General features: G+C 37.9%; 1 protein-coding gene across 1 annotated transcript in view; it reads left to right on the forward strand.

Annotated features, from left to right (window-relative positions):
- ELOVL4 (ELOVL fatty acid elongase 4) overlaps window positions 1-13026 on the forward strand; it is a 35025-nt gene extending 21999 nt beyond the window's left edge. Inside the window, exons 4-6 of the mRNA XM_065835694.2 lie at window positions 5339-5510; window positions 7642-7769; window positions 8229-13026. Of these exons, the coding sequence (XP_065691766.2) occupies window positions 5339-5510; window positions 7642-7769; window positions 8229-8504 (576 nt within the window). The 3' untranslated portion in view covers window positions 8505-13026. The remainder of the gene's footprint in view (window positions 1-5338; window positions 5511-7641; window positions 7770-8228) is intronic.
- The last annotated feature ends 5011 nt before the right edge of the window (window positions 13027-18037 follow it).

Below are 18037 nucleotides of genomic sequence, written 5' to 3' on the forward strand. Positions count from 1 at the left end.
GGGGTCAGACCTACTCAAAAGAATTCTCTTCTGTTCATTATGACAAACAAAGTATTATTATACAATGAAACAAAGACAAAATTACCTGCATTATTGCATATATCTCCAGAAAATAAATGCTGCTCTAGCAGTATTTACTTTTTGGATTTCCTGATTTTTTTTTTTTTTTTTTGAGTTTTTGCAAACTTGTGGATTTGCATAAACTTTAGAAATAAAGTTTTAAATTGTAATATGTTCAGTTTGCAACTGAGTTGAGGAAGCAGGGAAAACGGAGTTCTCTCAAGTTCTTGCAGCAACTGTATAGTATGTTATCAGTCAAGGCCCTTATCTTGATTGCTATCTGGTGCTTGTGAATGAGTTCTCAATTTAGGTAAGTGACAAGTAGAAAACTATGCTTGCAACAAGTGTGCTTTATGTAACTAAAGAGTCGAGGATACATTTCTGGCCTGCTTTACAGTGCATTGTGTTCTGCATTTAGAAAGGTATGTTGTTGGGTTTTGACACTGTAGGACAAAGAACCCCAAAACAATGAACAAACCCAGACCTCCTCAAGATTCCTTTCACTGTAATTTTTGTAATATAAGCAATTTTAAAATGTAAGTAAGTGTCGGCTTCCTTTTGCAGTTTTGAGTTCAGAGTTGATAAACCTTGTAACACATCTGTCACACCCTTTTAATAGATCTGGATACTAAATATCTAGTATCTATTGGCACAGGGTTTTCCCTGAAGAGGAATGCTGTCCTGCAACAGTAGAATTAATTACAAATGCAATAACTTTATTTGTAAGAGAATGAGTAAATAAATCCTGTTATTAGTCAGATAAAGGAGGCTGGGACGATCTCACATAAAAGGAGCGCTGAGCCCAGAAGGCATTGTGGAACATGCTCTGGAAAGCCACAGCTTCATGTATGACTTCATTGTGGGGCTTAGAAAGCTGGCACAAATATTGAGAAACGTGAAACTAGTTGCATGTGCTAGTCTAAATGGCAATATAAAAGCCCTGGTATGAACTTTGTTTCTGTCTTTTTGGGAATGTGCTGCTATCATGTTGCCATTTAGTGGTACATTTTAAGCAAAGCTCTTGCTCAAAATTAGGGGTCAAGAAACCTCAAGAACTCCTCAAGGGAGTACGGAGAGCTGGTAAACAGTTTAAAAAAAAAAAAAATATATATATATAAATAAATAAAAAGTTTGGCTATCCCAGGTCGTAGAGAATGTCTTTCCTCTCTTCTTTAACCCACATCGTATATCAAGACAATAAGCCAGTGATTTCAAGGGGACAGTGTAAAGGCATGTGTTGGCACTTCCTCTGTATCGTCTGGCAACACCAGCAATCTGTACCTCACAGACTTCTTAAGTCAGACAGCCTCTGTTTTGCCAGCTTTTGAGGGCTATTCTTCCATTAATTTGTCTGTATGTTTTCTTCAACTTCTATCAAGCTTCTGGCTTTCACTGACAATTCTGTAGGTAGTTTACACACAGTATGAAATTGGTCCTGCTTACTGTTTTGAACCTACCTACACCTGTTAATCTTGTTCGACTTAGGCAATGGACGATTGGAGCAAGCAGGGATGGAAATTAGATTCCACAGTTGCAGAAATACTTGCAAAAATAAACTCCTTTCTAAAAGACTTATCTTCTGGGGGTAGTATGTTGCCACCTTACTGACTGCTGGCAGGAAGTTGAGGAGAGTGGTTTGTAATTGGTTATATTAAAATAAAAAAAAAATAATCATAGTAGCAGATGACCAGAATGGGTCTTGGGGAAGAAATCCCCAAGAAGGGATTTGAGGGAGCAGAAGCTGCATCTTGGAATAACTTTCTCAGTTATAGTTTATGAGTCCAAATGATAAATGCAAAGGGCCATGGTCTTAAATCCGTGCTTTGGAGTACTCTTTTATTTGGAGTGAACAATTTCCTAAACTGCCTAACTTAAGACACGTTAGTGTCTGTAAGTAGTCACCCCTCTGGTTACATTTGTGTGTCCTTGTTTCCCAGGTCCAGGTTAATTTATTTTATTAGCATTTCTGAAGAGCTGAGAATTAGGAATCTGAGGCTGTGTGAATCAGTTCCTAGTTTTAAATGTGCTGATTGTAATCATAAAGCTGAGCTATGTTTGTCTTCTGTATTGTAATTGTAATCTGCATTGTTTATATTTATGTCTAGAGCTTGAGCAGCTTCCTCTTAGGTAATAAATGTAATAATTTACTTTAAAATGCTGTGAAAGGGAACTTGACTTAACAAAATAGACTTGAGAGTCCTGTAAACAGAATTCTGTATCTGAAGCAGGGAAGATTTCTCTTTAAAAGCCACTTTAATTTTTCATGTTACTTAGTATCTTCTAAGAAGTACCTGTCCCTTCAGACTACTTAATGGATAACTGTCTCTGACTTGAAATGGGGAAGGAGTGTGCAGGAATGGAGTCCCATGTTAAAACAGCCCTCAGTTCAAACACCCTGCAGCAAGCAGAGGTCATGCAGCTGGAGCTCTTATTGACCCCCCCTATTTCTGGGCTGTAATGTAATTTTTCTGTGCCATCTGGTGTTTCAACAGACTTAAATTGGTACACATAAAAATTGCCAAAAAAGGTATGGTTGTGACTAGTGTTATTCATTTCAGGTATATGCCTTTTTAATGCATATTTTCTTTTAAGCTAAGTCTTTCATGCTGTATCCAAAGAAAGACCACAGGTCAGGTCCGAAGTTCTGGTGCTTTGCAGAAGTTGCTTAACAGTAGCCATCTGCTCCCATCATAGCTTACATATTGGTGCATTGTTCTACTTTATTTCTGTCCTCTGTTACTGATTGCATGGATGGCCTTGGGCAAATGACTTAACATATGTTTCATTTTTTTCTGCATCTATAATCTAATGATCAAAACATCTGCCTAAGTCATTGGGAGCACTGAAACATGTCATCAGTACATGAAACCTGTCAGGTTTGAGAACAAACTTAGTAAAGTTTGATGATAGGAAGAGGGCAGAAGAGCTGTTGGGGGAAAAAAAATCTACAGGAACACAAAAATCAGCAGGTATAATCCTGCAAAGATATTGAGGCTATTTTTGTTCTGAAGTGATAGAAGCATTTTGATCAGAAGTTCAACTGATTTTGATCCATGGGCTGTAATTTCTTTCTGTGCAAGGTAGGCAGAATTCAAAAGAATGAGGTGTGTTAAATGACTTGTCCAGGTATGTATAGTGAACCTGTGGCATCTTGAGCCTGAAACAAGGTTTTTTGTTGGATTTTTGTCTGCTTACATTTTGCTCTATGTCATACAGGAAATTGGCTATTTGGCTTATTGTTCCACCGTTTCTTTAACAAAATGCATATCAGCTTTATAAGGCATTTTATGGTCGTTTGCTTGTAATTGACTTACAGATGATTTAGAAGTTTCTGAAAAGGAAGTAAGAGCTTGAGTATTGTAGTGCTGGCTTGTCATTCTATGGATACAGTCCAAAGTGTTTATTGTTAACTCATGAGATGAAAGAATGCTTATCTTAATTTATTTAAGAGATGCAGCTTTAGCAAAGATCTGTAAAAGATGCTGAACTGGTATGCTAATTCCTGGGTGTGAGACAAAACCTTGATGTGGGTGTTATTAAACACTTGAGGCAGAACTGTACTGAATATTGAGTAACACATATATATTGATGGTTCTTGCGTCTGGGAACTTCAAGATCTGTGGGAGTCGCTTTCTGTCATTAAGCCTCTCTCCACTTTTGACAGATATTGGTATCTTTTATATACAATTGACAAAATCTGTCTGCTCTTCCTGAGAACTGAAGCAGGCTAAATCGCTTCGAGGAAATGAGAAGGGTATTCATTAATGGATGCATAGAAGCCTGCAGTTTGGCAACAGCAAGCTGTGCTGTCCCTCTGGGACACTGCAGAGTCTGCAATGCAGATCTGTGGCACTCTTCTGCTCCCATGCTGCTTTTTTGCTTCTGCTGTAATCTCTCCTAAAATGTTCACCAGTACAGTTATGGCTGTGACAAACTTACTCTGAGGAGAGATGCGTTCCTTTCCTGCTGGTTTGGGGACACAGAGGAAAACCCCATGCAGGGCTGTAGCATTGCTCTGTACTGATCGTTCTCCTGATTCCCCTTTCTTTTACTTGCCTAACAGTGTTTGTGTATTTAGGAAGGGAAGCTACTGCTCTCGTAAATTTTTCTCTTCTGTCTCCCCTGGGTACTGAGGGGGTGGTGGAGTAATTTCACACCATGTTAAGGTAAGAAGACTGATTTGCCATCAGATGAGTCCTGAAAGACCAGGTGAACTTCTTCTTACAAATAGGTGTGTTGTGATATTGCCAGCTTTCCTTGCTGGCGGTGCCATTTCCAACTTTCCTTTTATTTTTTTATTTTAAATTCTCTGAGTCACCATCTGGGATATGTTCTGGTCCCACCCTTGCATAACAAGCTAGATGACTTATGATGCCAGAAACTAGACTTGTTGCTGTGCTTTGGGACCTGGAAGGGAGCACCTGCCACCACCATACTCCCATATTACGGTATTAGCAAATTGCTGCGCAGAGCTTCTGAGCTTTTCCTGGTAAAACAATATCCTGATTTCGGCAGAAAGCCATGATTATGTTGCATCTTGGGCAAGATTCACGGTGATGGGTGGATTAGAAAAATAATTTTGGGTGTGTAGCACTGCCTTGTTGGATAGATGGGTTATATCTCTGCAGCTTTTGTGGCTCCCATGGTGTAATTTCTTCTCTTTCCTGAATGGCACAGAGCCATTCAGGAAAGCAGGGGGAACGCTGCTTTCTGAGCAGGCCAGAAGAAGACAAGGGTCTTATTGCTCTGAGAGATGTGAAATCCGTACTGCACCTAGCTTGCAAGAGTGATTTGGTATCTTCCCACTCATATGCCTGTGCTACTGAAAGAACCTTATGTTAAGTCTTCGACCTTTGCAGCTTCATTTTATCATAATGTTCTTGCCTCATTGTTCTGACCACATCAAAGTGTTGCCTCCTTAGTACGGGAAGCCCGGTAGTATTCTCCTGCAAAGCTTAGGATAGAGAACAAGGACACAAACTGTATGTTTAACTGGTAAATTGTTCAGAGGTGGCACAGCTTTTAATGATGATCGCTCCTTTTTACATTTGTGATTTGTTAGCAGCAGACTCAGAGTGATACTTCTATGTCCAGAATAGAGAAATGGACTATTGTTTTTTTTGTTGTTCTCATATCATCAGGTGTTTCATGACTACCTCAACATTTAGCAGGATTTGGGGAAGGAAGAGGTATCCTTTTACAGCAGAGAATCTTGTTCCATTTAGCTTGGAATCCCTAAAACTTATGTGTTTTCTTTTTTTTTTCTTTTTCATTGCAGATAGCTGCTGCATTATGGTGGTATTATGTCTCTAAAGGAATTGAATATTTGGATACAGTATTCTTCATCTTGAGGAAGAAATTTAACCAAATCAGTTTCCTTCACGTCTATCACCATTTCACCATGTTTACCTTGTGGTGGATTGGTATTAAGTGGGTTGCCGGTGGACAAGGTGAGTTCCCTTCCTTCCATACCTTTTTGACTGGACACAAGGGACAATGGTTATTGTTTGGGAGCAATGGAAAAAAGTTTTTGTAGACTTAACATTAGAGTATACAGGACAGTTTAAATAGCACTGAAGCAGTGCCATAGCTTAGTGATACAGTCTTCCTCTGTGGGAAATGTGGGGGAGGAAAAGATAACAGGGCAATAATCTAATGAATTGCAAAACTTTTTTTTTTTTCTTTCATGGGCATCAATTGCAAGCCTGAAGTTCTGTTTTCAAAATTATCCTTGTTCTGTATGAAATAGAAGGATGAATGTGTCTTGCCCAACTTTAATGTTTGCACATACAGAGAACTGCAAAATCTAATTACATGCCACAATCTGTATGCAAATGTAATGGAGTTAATGGCAGCATTATTTTGTCATTGCATCTGAGTTTTGGGTTTGCTTTCTTTTTTATAAAGAGACATGTATAAAATTCTGAAACCTTCCCCTGAAGGTGAGCCAATGAATCTGTCAATTAACTTTTAAAACCTACTCATAATGACACAAGTCTGTAATTCATTATCAACCTTTTTTTTTTTCCTCGCTTCCTTTCCAAAGCCCCCATAAAAGAATTTTATTCCATTGTATTTACCAAATCCTTGCCTGCATTATACCCTTATTCCTGTTGTTTTGCCTCGTCTCTCTCAAATTATAAGTTCTACAGAGCTGAGAGTTCAAGAAAAATACTTTTTTGTTTGGACTTTGCTTTGTAGGCTTAAGACACTGAAAATAACATATAGTAATTGCCACACCAAACTATAGATATCTAATACTGAGCGGTTACTTGTATTCAAAAGAAGAAATATTTAAAATTCATATCTCTGACTATCCTTGAATTTCTTCCAAGTAATCTGCAGGATGCAGGTACTCAACCAGACTTTTCCTGATCTTTATCGGCCACTGCACCCATAAAATAATTTTATTTGAGACTGGTTGCTTACTGTAACCTTACTTAGAAATTCCCTGGATACCTCAAAATGCCCGGTCCCTTGTTGCCTTTTCAGACCTTTTGTGCTGAATATCAGCAGTTTTCAATACAACAGTTGCAATTATTTCCAAATTTATTTCAAGTTTTGGTGTTGTCACACTGCCTCTTAGTTTCTAACCCCTACAGAAGGAAAAGCAGTGGTTACTCTTCTGCATTTATGTGAAGCAACTGCATAAATATGGATAAATCTGTGTTCTTCTGTTTTCTAGTTGACAACACATTGCTTACGTACACAGATCTGTTATAAACTAGACCCTATTATAACAGGGTCTAGACCACAAGGGCAGCTGAGCTGCTTGATGTCTGCAACTATGGTCTGTGTTGCCCCAGTCTTACGTATCAGAGCCTTTTTGAGCCTCTCTGGCAGTGTAAGAATAACTTAACAAGATATGATTTGTTTCTGTTAAATGATTGCTAATCTGGACAGAGCAAAGAGATCTTAATGCAAATGAGAACAGTCATCTTTGTTTTCAGCATGGATCATTCTGGAAGAAGTGATACCATACATGTATATATTCAAGAATGCTGGATATTTTAAGTCATGAATAAGGAAACTAAGGATGAGCAATTTAGACAAGCTCAGGTGGCAATGCCCTTAAATGTCTTATAACCACAAGTAAAGTTTTGCTTTGTATGATTTTTTTTTTTTTTTGCCTATTTAAGCAGACTTATGCATGAGTTTCTTGACTTCTTGCTGAGTAGTGAAACTTGTGCATCTAAATACAGTTTAAAATATTTAAATTCAGAACCTGATACTTTATACTTGTCAAATAGAGCTTTTAATAATCCTTTAGCAAAACAATTGCACTTCTACTGCAATAACTAGTGTGGAAACTATGCTATTTAGGTCTGTTCAACAAAAATCGTATTCAAAGCTTTTACTTAAGTAGTTCTGTGAAGGATGTGATGTACTACTTGCATGAACGGTTACTTTTATCAGCACATGTTGGCAATCAGGTCTATACTATTGAATATTTCAAAGATGAAATCCTGGTGTGTCCTGCACTTTATAATGTTTACTATCACATGAATAATACTAGAAAAGACTTCTCTCTTTTTTTTTTTTTTTAATGACATTACAATCTTCCCTTCTGTTCCTGGACAGCTTTTTTTGGAGCTCAGATGAATTCATTTATTCATGTCATTATGTACATGTATTATGGATTAGCTGCCTGTGGCCCTAAATTTCAGAAATACCTGTGGTGGAAACGATACTTGACCATATTGCAATTGGTAAGTAATATTTCTCCATTTACCTCAAGAGGTATTACCTCTGAGTCAGTTTGCATTTGCAGAGCTTTGGAACAGATGCTGCTCCTTCCAAAAGTTCTCAGCTGTCTGATACTCACAGCTCAAGTTAGAATACTTCCTGGACATGGAGGTGTTTATTCCATGTCTCAAAAAATATGCAGCATAGAAAAAAGTTAAGTCTAATACTACTTTGTTTCAACTGAATCACAAAAACATGTTTGAAAGGTAGAGAAAATCCAGATCTCATTTTCCTATTTCTGAAAACTGGTGCCAGGTACTGAAATAAATTTGATGTGCCTGGTCAAGCATTTGTGTGCATGCATGATGTGACAGCTAAATACGGCAGCAGTTTTCATAACTTAATGCATCAGTATATGTTGGTGTGGTCAGACCCACGGAATGTATCCAGACCTCTTTGATTCTATATTTTCTGTCTTTCAGGTGCAGTTCCATGTGACTATTGGCCACACAGCCTTGTCTATTTATATTGATTGTCCTTTCCCTAAATGGATGCACTGGGGTGTAATTTTCTATGCTGTCACCTTCATTTTCCTATTTGGTAACTTCTACTATCGGACATATAAGCTGCCCAAGGAACCCGTAAAGAATGGCAAAATAGCAAATGGTGCTGTTGCAAATGGAGTAAGCAAACCAGAAAATAATCCACTAGTGGAAAATGGAAAAAAGCAGAAAAAGGGAAAAGCAAAAGGAGAGTAACTTGATCCAGGCCTTAACCATTGTTGACAGAGAGAAACCTTCAGTTTGGTTTATAAAAGGAAGAAAAAAACACTATCTGTACCAATTAACCTTAGGTTACTGAAGAGCTAGAACACAGATATTTTCATTATTTATGAAGATTGTTCTAAGAGCAACACTAAAGTTGAATTTCTATCGTAATTATGTAATTATCATGCATATGGTCTCTGTGTAAACTTGTAGACTGCTGGTGTTGGTGAATGTAAGGAAGAATTGCAGTTGATTCCATGTTTAGCAGTCCAAAAGTTAATACTACCATTGATACAGGCAGTTTTGTTGGCACCCACATTTCTCTGGGGGAGGGAGGGGAAGGAAGTTGCATTTGGATATTTGTGTTTTCTTTCCAGAAAATTATTAAATTTGAAATTATGGTGTATTATCTAATCAGAATGTGCAACTTTTCTTGTCCTCCTTGGAGAGTATCTTCAGACATATTATGTGCTTTCAGAACAGTGTTTGACTTTTCAGACATTACTTGATTTAATTGAGTGTCTGTTACAGTTGGGGGTTTTTTGGTTTTTTGTTTGTTTTTGTTTTTTTCTTGTGGAAATATACCTACCTCTTCATCTGCTGAGAAGAATAGTGAACATTAAATAATTGGTTTGTCAAATATGGTGTCCTCTAATATAAATATTCATTAACACTAATTCAGGACAAAACATGATTTCCTGTGGGAGTTAAAGGAATTTGGGGGTTATTTTTTGTTCAAGTCATCAATAACCTTTTCAATATGAACTTAAATTCTGGAGTGGTACTTTTAGTATAGATAAAATTTTAAGGATGTATAAATATGAAACAATACATTGTTTGGAACAAGCAATAGAAGTAGGCCTGCTGCTTGTTGTCCGTGACCTGCATTAAACCTTTGGTGCTGACTGATACTGAAAATGGTATAATAATGTTACGATGGAGATAAAACAACAATATGTAATTCCCTTTAGAAATGCTCTGTGTATGGGTAGTCATGCTAACCACAAGATAGTCACTTTACTGGGAGAAAGAATTTAGTTAAAAAGTGCTAAATACAGCAAATATAATATGTTGAAAATGCTGCTACGACTTAATGCCCATTAAAACTCTATTTGTTTAGACACTTGCAAAAAAAAAAAATACTGCTAGTATTCAGGCCACCGTTTTAATGTGAATGTCAGAGATGGGCTTCTGAAGCTCTGTTTCCAAAATATTCTTGGTTCTTTTCAGCCGAACTGGCAAAGTGATTCTGCTAATAATTTTTTAGTCAAAACTGCTAAAATAAGTAGAAGCCTTTTAGATGGCTTTTCATCCTATGTGCTACATTAATGGACTTCTTACTGCTCCTTTTGTGAAGAAAATATAGGAGTTATTCTGCCTCCAGGTAATGTGATTACTTAGAGAGATGTTTTGAGCTACTCCAGCTTATGATGGGTATAAGATGGGTGAAATGAGAAACCATATCCTGAACTCCCGTGTTCTTTGCTTATCACTGCAAGAGCTGCTATGTTGCTGTCTAAATGCGTTCCTCCCAGCTCTGGTCAGAAACATGTTCATAACTATTGACAAACTTGCATCTGGCAAGTGACACTGTTGTTGCAGGAAAAAAGTACGTGGAGCTATAGGTGTAAAGCATGTGACACATTTAATAGTTTTTGCATCTCGATTATCCATCAGGTCACATCTTCTGTGTCTCATGTTTGTCTCTTGTCTGTATATTAAAATCTGTCTAAGCCCAAAAACCTGGTCCTGGGAGAAAAAGGGTTAGCTGTCATCTGCTGTATTCAGAAATAATTCCTAGTGCTGCAGTTGATACAGCTGGAAGGTAGCTCTTCCATAGTTACCACCACTGTGGATTTTATGGCAGAATATAGCATTGCGAAATAATGTCTCTGCTGAACTGTAATGTGTGCGACCATGAAGTTTCCTATCTACTGTGTCTTGCAATTTTTCAAGCCTTTGTACTGATGCTTTTTGCATTTGCATAACTCTCTGTATTTATGGAGTGTGGCATGGGGAAGAGGGATTGCGGTCTACCCTTCCTTCTTGGACAAATGCCACTACCCTAACTAAGCTAAAATGCTGGCTGACTGGGTAACTTTGGAATGGCCGAAGGAGCAAATAACTACAAAGCAAGATAGCAGATTTACAGCACACCTGCCTCTCCAAGGTAATGGCTGGTGTGAATACACTTACCCTACTGTAAACTCAAGGTAGTTTACCCCACTTTGATTAAAGGGTCTCTTCTTTCTCTTTGCCATGGGATGCAGACAGCTAACTTGTAAATCCGTACCATTCCTTGTATTGTGTTAAACTGGTTGTTTGCTCTGTCTGTCTTTCGGTAAGCCAGATCAGATAAACTGATTCTCTTAATGTGATCTAGCTCTAAAAGAGCACACTGAGAAGTATTCCAGTACAGGTTCAAGTCTATCTCTGCTACACTTTGTAAAGTAAGAATTATGTCTTGCATGTTGGCAAATACTTAAACAAGTGAAAGTCAAATCTTCTCTCATCATGCATGGAAGCTGCTGAAAGTTGATAACAACTTGAACCTTATTGGCAGAACTTGAGTAGAATCCAACCCTCAAATCTGGGACACTTTGTAACTTTCAAGAAAAAGTGAAACAACGCACTGTGGGAATACATGCCTACATAGACATCATGGTGTCTGGCCCTATTCGGTAAAACCAATTTGAGAGATTGGCATTTCATGGAAAAAAAAAAAAATCCATTATTAAATTCTTGGAACACTGCTGTTTTGAGTCCATCTTCTGCAATATGCTTTCCAAGGTCTATTTATGATCTATTAGATTGTTCATATGAGTTGAGTCTGATCATGATCCTGAATACAATGGCCTTATTAAATGTGCATTTTTGTAGGTGTCGTCTTGAGTGCAATACTTGTATTTTTGATTATGCAACCAGACTCACAGAATACAGGGCTGAACTTGTACAGCTTTTTATTTTTCACAATTTGAGGCAATGATGCAGACATGAGATACTACCAGATTCATGAAAGTCATCACTGAATCCGAGGCACCTCAGAATTTTGCCATGAAAGTAACAGCATATATATAAAAGTGTGTGTTATCTATACACAGAACTGAAATTTAAATTATGAAGTCTACTTTGCATGTGTGGGGTATTTTTTTACTAAATGTTTCCCATTTATTTAAATTGAAATTCAAACCATTTGGAACTTTTTTTGCCAATGAAAGATACTTTTTGCAAACAGTTGTGAAGCTCTTAGACCAGAGTGTCACAATTATTTGATGCCATATAAGTGATACCATTTCATTTAGCCTCATCTCTAGCAGTGGCAGTTATTGGATTCTTTTAGCACTTTGTCAGCGTAAAATAAATACAAACTATCTCTCTATATGTGTGTGTATATATGTATGTGTGCACATACATATATTGGTTCTTAGCAGGTTCCTTCAATACGTGAACTAAGTTATATTTCTTGAAAATGAAGGTGTCACGAGCTAATAGAACAGTTCTTTCAACTCTAGCAGTAAAATGAAGCAGTTTTCATTGATCCATAGATCAAACGTAAGTCTTGCAGACATAAACAGTATTTGTCAGTCATTTTAGACACAGGATGGCAGGTAAGCCAGAGCCGTTTCTCCCAGTGTAATAAAGATTGAAGCATCAGTTGTAGATTCTGAGGGGGAAGGAACTGCAACTCAGAGATGAATTATGCTATTCTATAGTAGGGATCATTTTAAGCAACAGTATGAGTAATTTGCTCCAGGTAAGTCTTTGAAGAGATTGCAATCAATGCAATGTTTAAGAAAACACTTCTTAAATAATGTTTTTCTGTAGGTTCAAAAGCATGACCTATTTGATTATATGACCATTAACTACTTCCAGCTCCAGGAGAAAAAGATGAAGGCAAAACAAAAATGCTGCACATTTTTTTCATGTTAACCTTAGGGCACCTTTCTTCACAGTAAACCTTTCACCTCATGTGCTGGAGAGGCAGGTAAGAAACAAATACACAGCTATATTGCTGAAAGTCTCACTCCTAAAACAGCTATGAGCATACTCGCTATCTCTTAAAAACTTGAGTAAAACTGTTCATGATGCATAAAGTCAAACCTTGCATGAAGTTACTGTGGGATTACAGTTGTAATGTTTAAACAGATACTTAAATGTGTTTCTGTTAAAATTGAAAAGAATGGGGAGCTTATTAAGTGTCTGGCCAGTGTATTCATCTCTATTAGAAGCCCAAGTTAAGCCAATTTGGCACCTAGAGCAAGTCACCCATCTTACATCGCGTTGCGTTGCAGTCTGAGTCGCCCCCTTTGCTAACGTAAGCAGTCGGAGCTCTGTGGGAATTGGTGGGGTGTTTCCCCTTTACATCAGCAGAGTACGTTTAACCCTAAAGAACAGAGAAAATACTTGCTTTCTGTCAATATCCCAGGAGGATGAGGGAAATGTATGGTTCAGGATGCTGCTTTTGCAAGGTGTTCATGCTTTTGTAAACAATAATAAATAAATATTACTTTTTCATGCTGTTTCTGTTTGGTTTTATACATTCTGTAGAAGCTAATTTACTGTTATGTAGCCCAGGAGTTTGAGACAAACATTTATGGCACATCCTCCTATTTTAAGGTTTAGGGGACTTTCTAATTTTGGATATTGCCCCCAAATGGTAGTCTAGTGGCTTTGAAGTCACCCTCAGGGAACTGATTGAAAATAGGATTTCCACTTAAGCAAAACCCAAGCCTGCTGGAATATGTTCTGGCTGTACAGCACATGCATCAGCATCAGATTTGTTCTAGATGTCTTATTAAGGCTGGGAGAAACTGAAAGGGTCAGATGGATTTGTCCTTTGCTGGTCTCCTGGTTTGACTTGTGATGCACAGGAAAGCAGCAAAGGATCAGCAAAGTGAAAAAGGGATGTGATGCCTGAATATAATGGTTCTAGCTAAGAAACCTTCCCAATCCATCTTCTGTTTTGAGAAGGTGGTGGAAAAAGAATCTGCATGCTGTACTGAAGCCTCCAGATTGTTTGGTGTTGGGAGTATTAACAATTAGAAATAAAATTAGCCATGTGGTTTAACTTTTGCTGGACACTGCCCTGTATTAAAGTGATGTCTGTCATCCCAGAGAATCTGGAGCACTTTTGGCAGCAGGTGTAATTCATGGTTACGTGTTGCTGTATGTTCCTTCCTTGCTAGTCCACCAACTATGGGCTCTGTAATCAACCTTATAATGTTGAGTTGCACCCATGTTGCACTCCTAGCACCTCAGTGCAAATAGCTACTCCAGGTATCAGGGAGTAGAGAATCAAGTCTGCCATCATAGCAAAATATGGTGTGGTCAATTATCTCTTGCATAATTCACAGCTGTTGCTTCAATCCATGGCTCACACCCTCCCTGGAACTGGGAAGTACACAAAGTGTTCACAGCAAGATTTGTCCCTTAGGTGATTAACATATGCTACTGGTAGGCATTCTGTCCAGGCATCTTTTCAATAATATTTATTCCTCACCAATAATTAAAAATAAGCAAGTTAGATTCATCAAATGATTAGACAGAACAAACTGAATATTTTTTTTTTTTTGAGATTTTCTATTTTCCTTATTGTATCCCTTGCTTCTTAATGTCCAGGAAACTGGGGCTGGAGAAAGTGTTTTATTACCTGTTTCCTTGCTCAGGTCAGAGCACTGGAGTTACCACAAGAGTATGTACTCAAGGTCAGTGGTGAAGGTGGTTACTTCCATTCTATGGACTTCTGCCTTTCAGAATCTTTTTAAACTTGGGACTTCCAGGTAGCCTGGTGAGTGCGCACACACTTTGGATTGCTGATGTGTCGGTGACATCACATTTGACTTAATCGTGCCTATCAATAACGTATTTGTGATTATGGGTCTTCTGATGACTGCAGAACCGGTTGTCCAGGGCCTGATTAATGCACACTGGCCTGATCAGGTCAAAACAGTGCCAGTAGTTCCTACCAGAGCACTGTACAGTCAACACAGCTTTGAGGGGAAAAATCTATTTGTGTTTCCATATGTGGGAGTTGATATGAGCTTGTGTGGCATCGCTGCTATCTGTCAGATCAATACCAGGTAGGTTTTAATCTGCTAAATGAGAATAAATGTTGTCTACCCCTACCTTTAGATTGAGAACTGTTATTCTTGTAGTGGTGTCATCTTAATTTGTTTCGTGAGAAAAACATCTTTATGCTGGTTTCTTTTGGAATGTGTTTATGACAGAAAGCTAGAGAAATACAAGAAATAACTTGGACCAAAAGCTGGAGAACATGGAGTAGTTGGTCCTCTAGTTTTTGCCCATGCCTCTAGATATTGCAGGAGTTAAATTGCTGTAGCTGTTACTGCTGTGTATTTATTATTTATAGATGCTGTAACAGTATACAAGTAGTGTACTTGTGCATAAGTACATTCTGAAATACATAAAAATTGCTTTCTCTTAAATTACAATGGAGTTATTTATCTAACCACAAATGCTTGTAGTGGAATTAATGACAAACATTGTAGTCCTGCATTGACAGGACTCACAAATAATTAATATGTACTCTGTATTTTCTGATTAATAATCTTCTTCAGAGCTTCTGAGCAACTTCTTGCAATAACACAAAACTCTAAGAAGGTGAAAATTGCTATGTAATTGCTAAAAAACCTATTTTGCAGAGTTTCTATTACTGCTTTGTTTCTTTTTTCTTTTTTGTAAATGTGTCTCCAGGTCAGGTGCTTGCTTACTAAATTGTTCCAGAGCTGTTTGTACTTCATGGAAAGATCTTGTAGTAGTTGCAAGTGGGTAAAACATTGAAATGGTTTCTGTTGTACAATCCAGGGTTCTGAGTCCATGGCATCGCCTGGCACAGCAGCTTCAAATGCCGCTCCTGGGCACAGGGAACAGCAATCTGGGTCCATCCAGCCTATTGTGAATTTTCCTTACTGGGCAGTAGATTCTCACCTGAGGTTTGGTGTCTGACCTGGTTTCCACACATTTGGCAGAAGGGGCAGGAGAATCCTTGGGCCAAAGAGAAATATTCTTCTTTTTGTTTCCCCATTCTGCTGCTCTCAAAGCACCAAACTTGGCAGGGACTGTTTGAACATGTTCTGCTGACAGCTTGAGGTACAGAGCTTGAAGAAAACGTGGCTCTGGATTCAGTACTTGTAGAGAGCCTAGCATGCTTTTCAGTTCTTACTTGCTTGACATTAACCAAATGTGCTGGTAATATTCCAGCCAAGTTAAGAAAAAAAAGGCACACCTTTTAGGATTTATTCAGAAAAGGGGGCTTTACATAGTAGATAGGGGTTGTTTTTCCTGAAAACCCTTTTTCCCCCTTTGCTCTCTTTAAGCACTGTGCATGCCTTTCTACTCTGTTAGGGTGGCTCCTTGCATGAAGATTCATGTGTGTTCAGGAGATAATTTACTGCTGTGATTTGTCACTGGAGCATTTGAAGTGACTTCTGTTATGGTCTGAAACACGGAATAGCCGCCGCAAAGTCTGAGCAGCTTGAGTACTAGCGATATTTTGCATATAATGGTCTCAAAGCATCGCTACAAAATTTAGTGTTCTGAATACAATAACCTAGAAAAAGAAAAAGCTTTTATTAAATTTTGTCTTCCTGCTTAACAAATACGGGGCTACAAAGACAAACTCAAGTTTTTTATTCTATGATAAAAAAGTGTATTGTACACTCGTAACCAGAGCTTATGGCTCTGAGAGACAGAGAGTTTACTGCACTATAAAATCACTTTGTTAGAGATTTTATACTGAGCTATTCTCTTCTGTGATCAGAGTTTAATAAAACATGAATTTTGATATAAACCTGATGTTTGTTTTTTATTTCAAAGTCAGGTAACTAGTACAAATAGCTTCTTGCACAGGTAATTCTTATCCTGACTGTTGCTCTCTAGGTGAATTTTCACTTATTTCAGTGAGAATTTTAACTAGCTAATGACTCTTTGTGATGCTAACAGAATTTATAAGGGCTCGCTTACTGTCTAGACCTGACATGGCACACAAAGATATTCAGAGAATAATAGAAAAATAAGTACCAAAAGCTTTATTTTTTTTCTATTTAGATTTTTTTAAGACTTTACAATGAAGGTATAATTACTTTAGTAAAACACTATTGGCAATGTGTTTTGAACTTGGGCAATGTTGGCTGTGACAGGTTCCTTAGTGAGAAAAAAGCTGCTTTGTGCTACAGATGAGTGCTTGGGAAGATTTGGGTTTTTTCCTTGCTTTCTGACAGTATTTAATATGCCTTTGGTGAGGGCTCAGATATGAGATTGTATGTGCAACACTTGCAGCTTAAACTGTCCTGAATGCCCAGGTTGCACCAGCGCTATGGAATACACCTGTAGTACTATAGTGATAAGCAGTTGGCATAAATCATCTGTCTCACAGGTCTATAAATCCCTTGGACCTCGAAGGGCTCACCTAAAGTCCACTGAAATCTGTAGACATATCGTTTTACTATAATCCTTGCACTGTGAGGAACGGAAACATTAGGACAACTACTTTAATTCTAAATTATGCAAATATACAAGCCTATTTTTTTTTTTTTTATAAACTTGTTACCTTGCATGAATATGTTTCAGCTGATTTTTTTTTTTTTTAGCACCTGTTTGAGGCAATTTCTTATCCTTTCAACACCTTGAGACTTTGCCTTATTGAGCATCTGGTCCTGACACCGAGTACCAGGGAGCAGCACTGGGCTCTCCGCAGTTCACTGTGTGTGTTGGAAGATGTGTGCTCAGCAGCTCTAGTAGATGATGTGTTGAATGGAAGGGGGTCACTTACTTGCCTGTAGCGTGTTTTGTTTGGGCTATCTTCATAATTTGAATTTTGGTGTAGCAGTTTTTGGCAGCGTAACATCTTGAGGCAACATGGTTCTTTTCTTGTTTGTTCAAACAGGCAGAGAATGCTGTACAGTACCTCCTGCACTGAGCACTCCCTTTATAAGCGTAACGCTAGACACCAAGATTAGCTATGAACGTTGTTATAACCTGGTGAGCAGTGTATTCTGGATCTGAATTATAAATTTTTTAAAAAATCCATAATCTGTCAGAAAGCAGATACAGTCAACAGCTTTTTTCCCAGCACTGTGGCTTGGTCAGGCTATGGAGATGTGTGCTGTTAGTATCTGCAAAAGCTATGTTTAGGAACCATGAATTCAGAAAAAAAAAAAAAATACAAAGGAAAAAAACAAACCAAAACTTTTTTGTGTCCTAAATCCTTGATTTAAAGAAATAAATACATCTTAAAAGTTACTACATTCAACACAACTTCGTCATCTCTTTCTTCAGCATTGAGGAATAAGGTAAAGTAGAAAAACCCTTGAAGTGTGCTCATGGAGGTTATTACTTATGATTCTTTTTGTGCCCTCTGCTATTTAAGTGGCAGAAGCAACTAAATTAAGAAATGCCCTCGTTATTACTTGCTAATATATGCATTTTAAGAACATCAGTTACAGGTTTTAAAGCCACAGCTGGAACCTGTTTCTCTTTGTTTCTTAGATAAAATAGCCCTTCTA

Source organism: Patagioenas fasciata, chromosome 3, assembly GCF_037038585.1.
Source record: "Patagioenas fasciata isolate bPatFas1 chromosome 3, bPatFas1.hap1, whole genome shotgun sequence".
In the NCBI taxonomy this organism is placed as follows: domain Eukaryota; kingdom Metazoa; phylum Chordata; class Aves; order Columbiformes; family Columbidae; genus Patagioenas; species Patagioenas fasciata.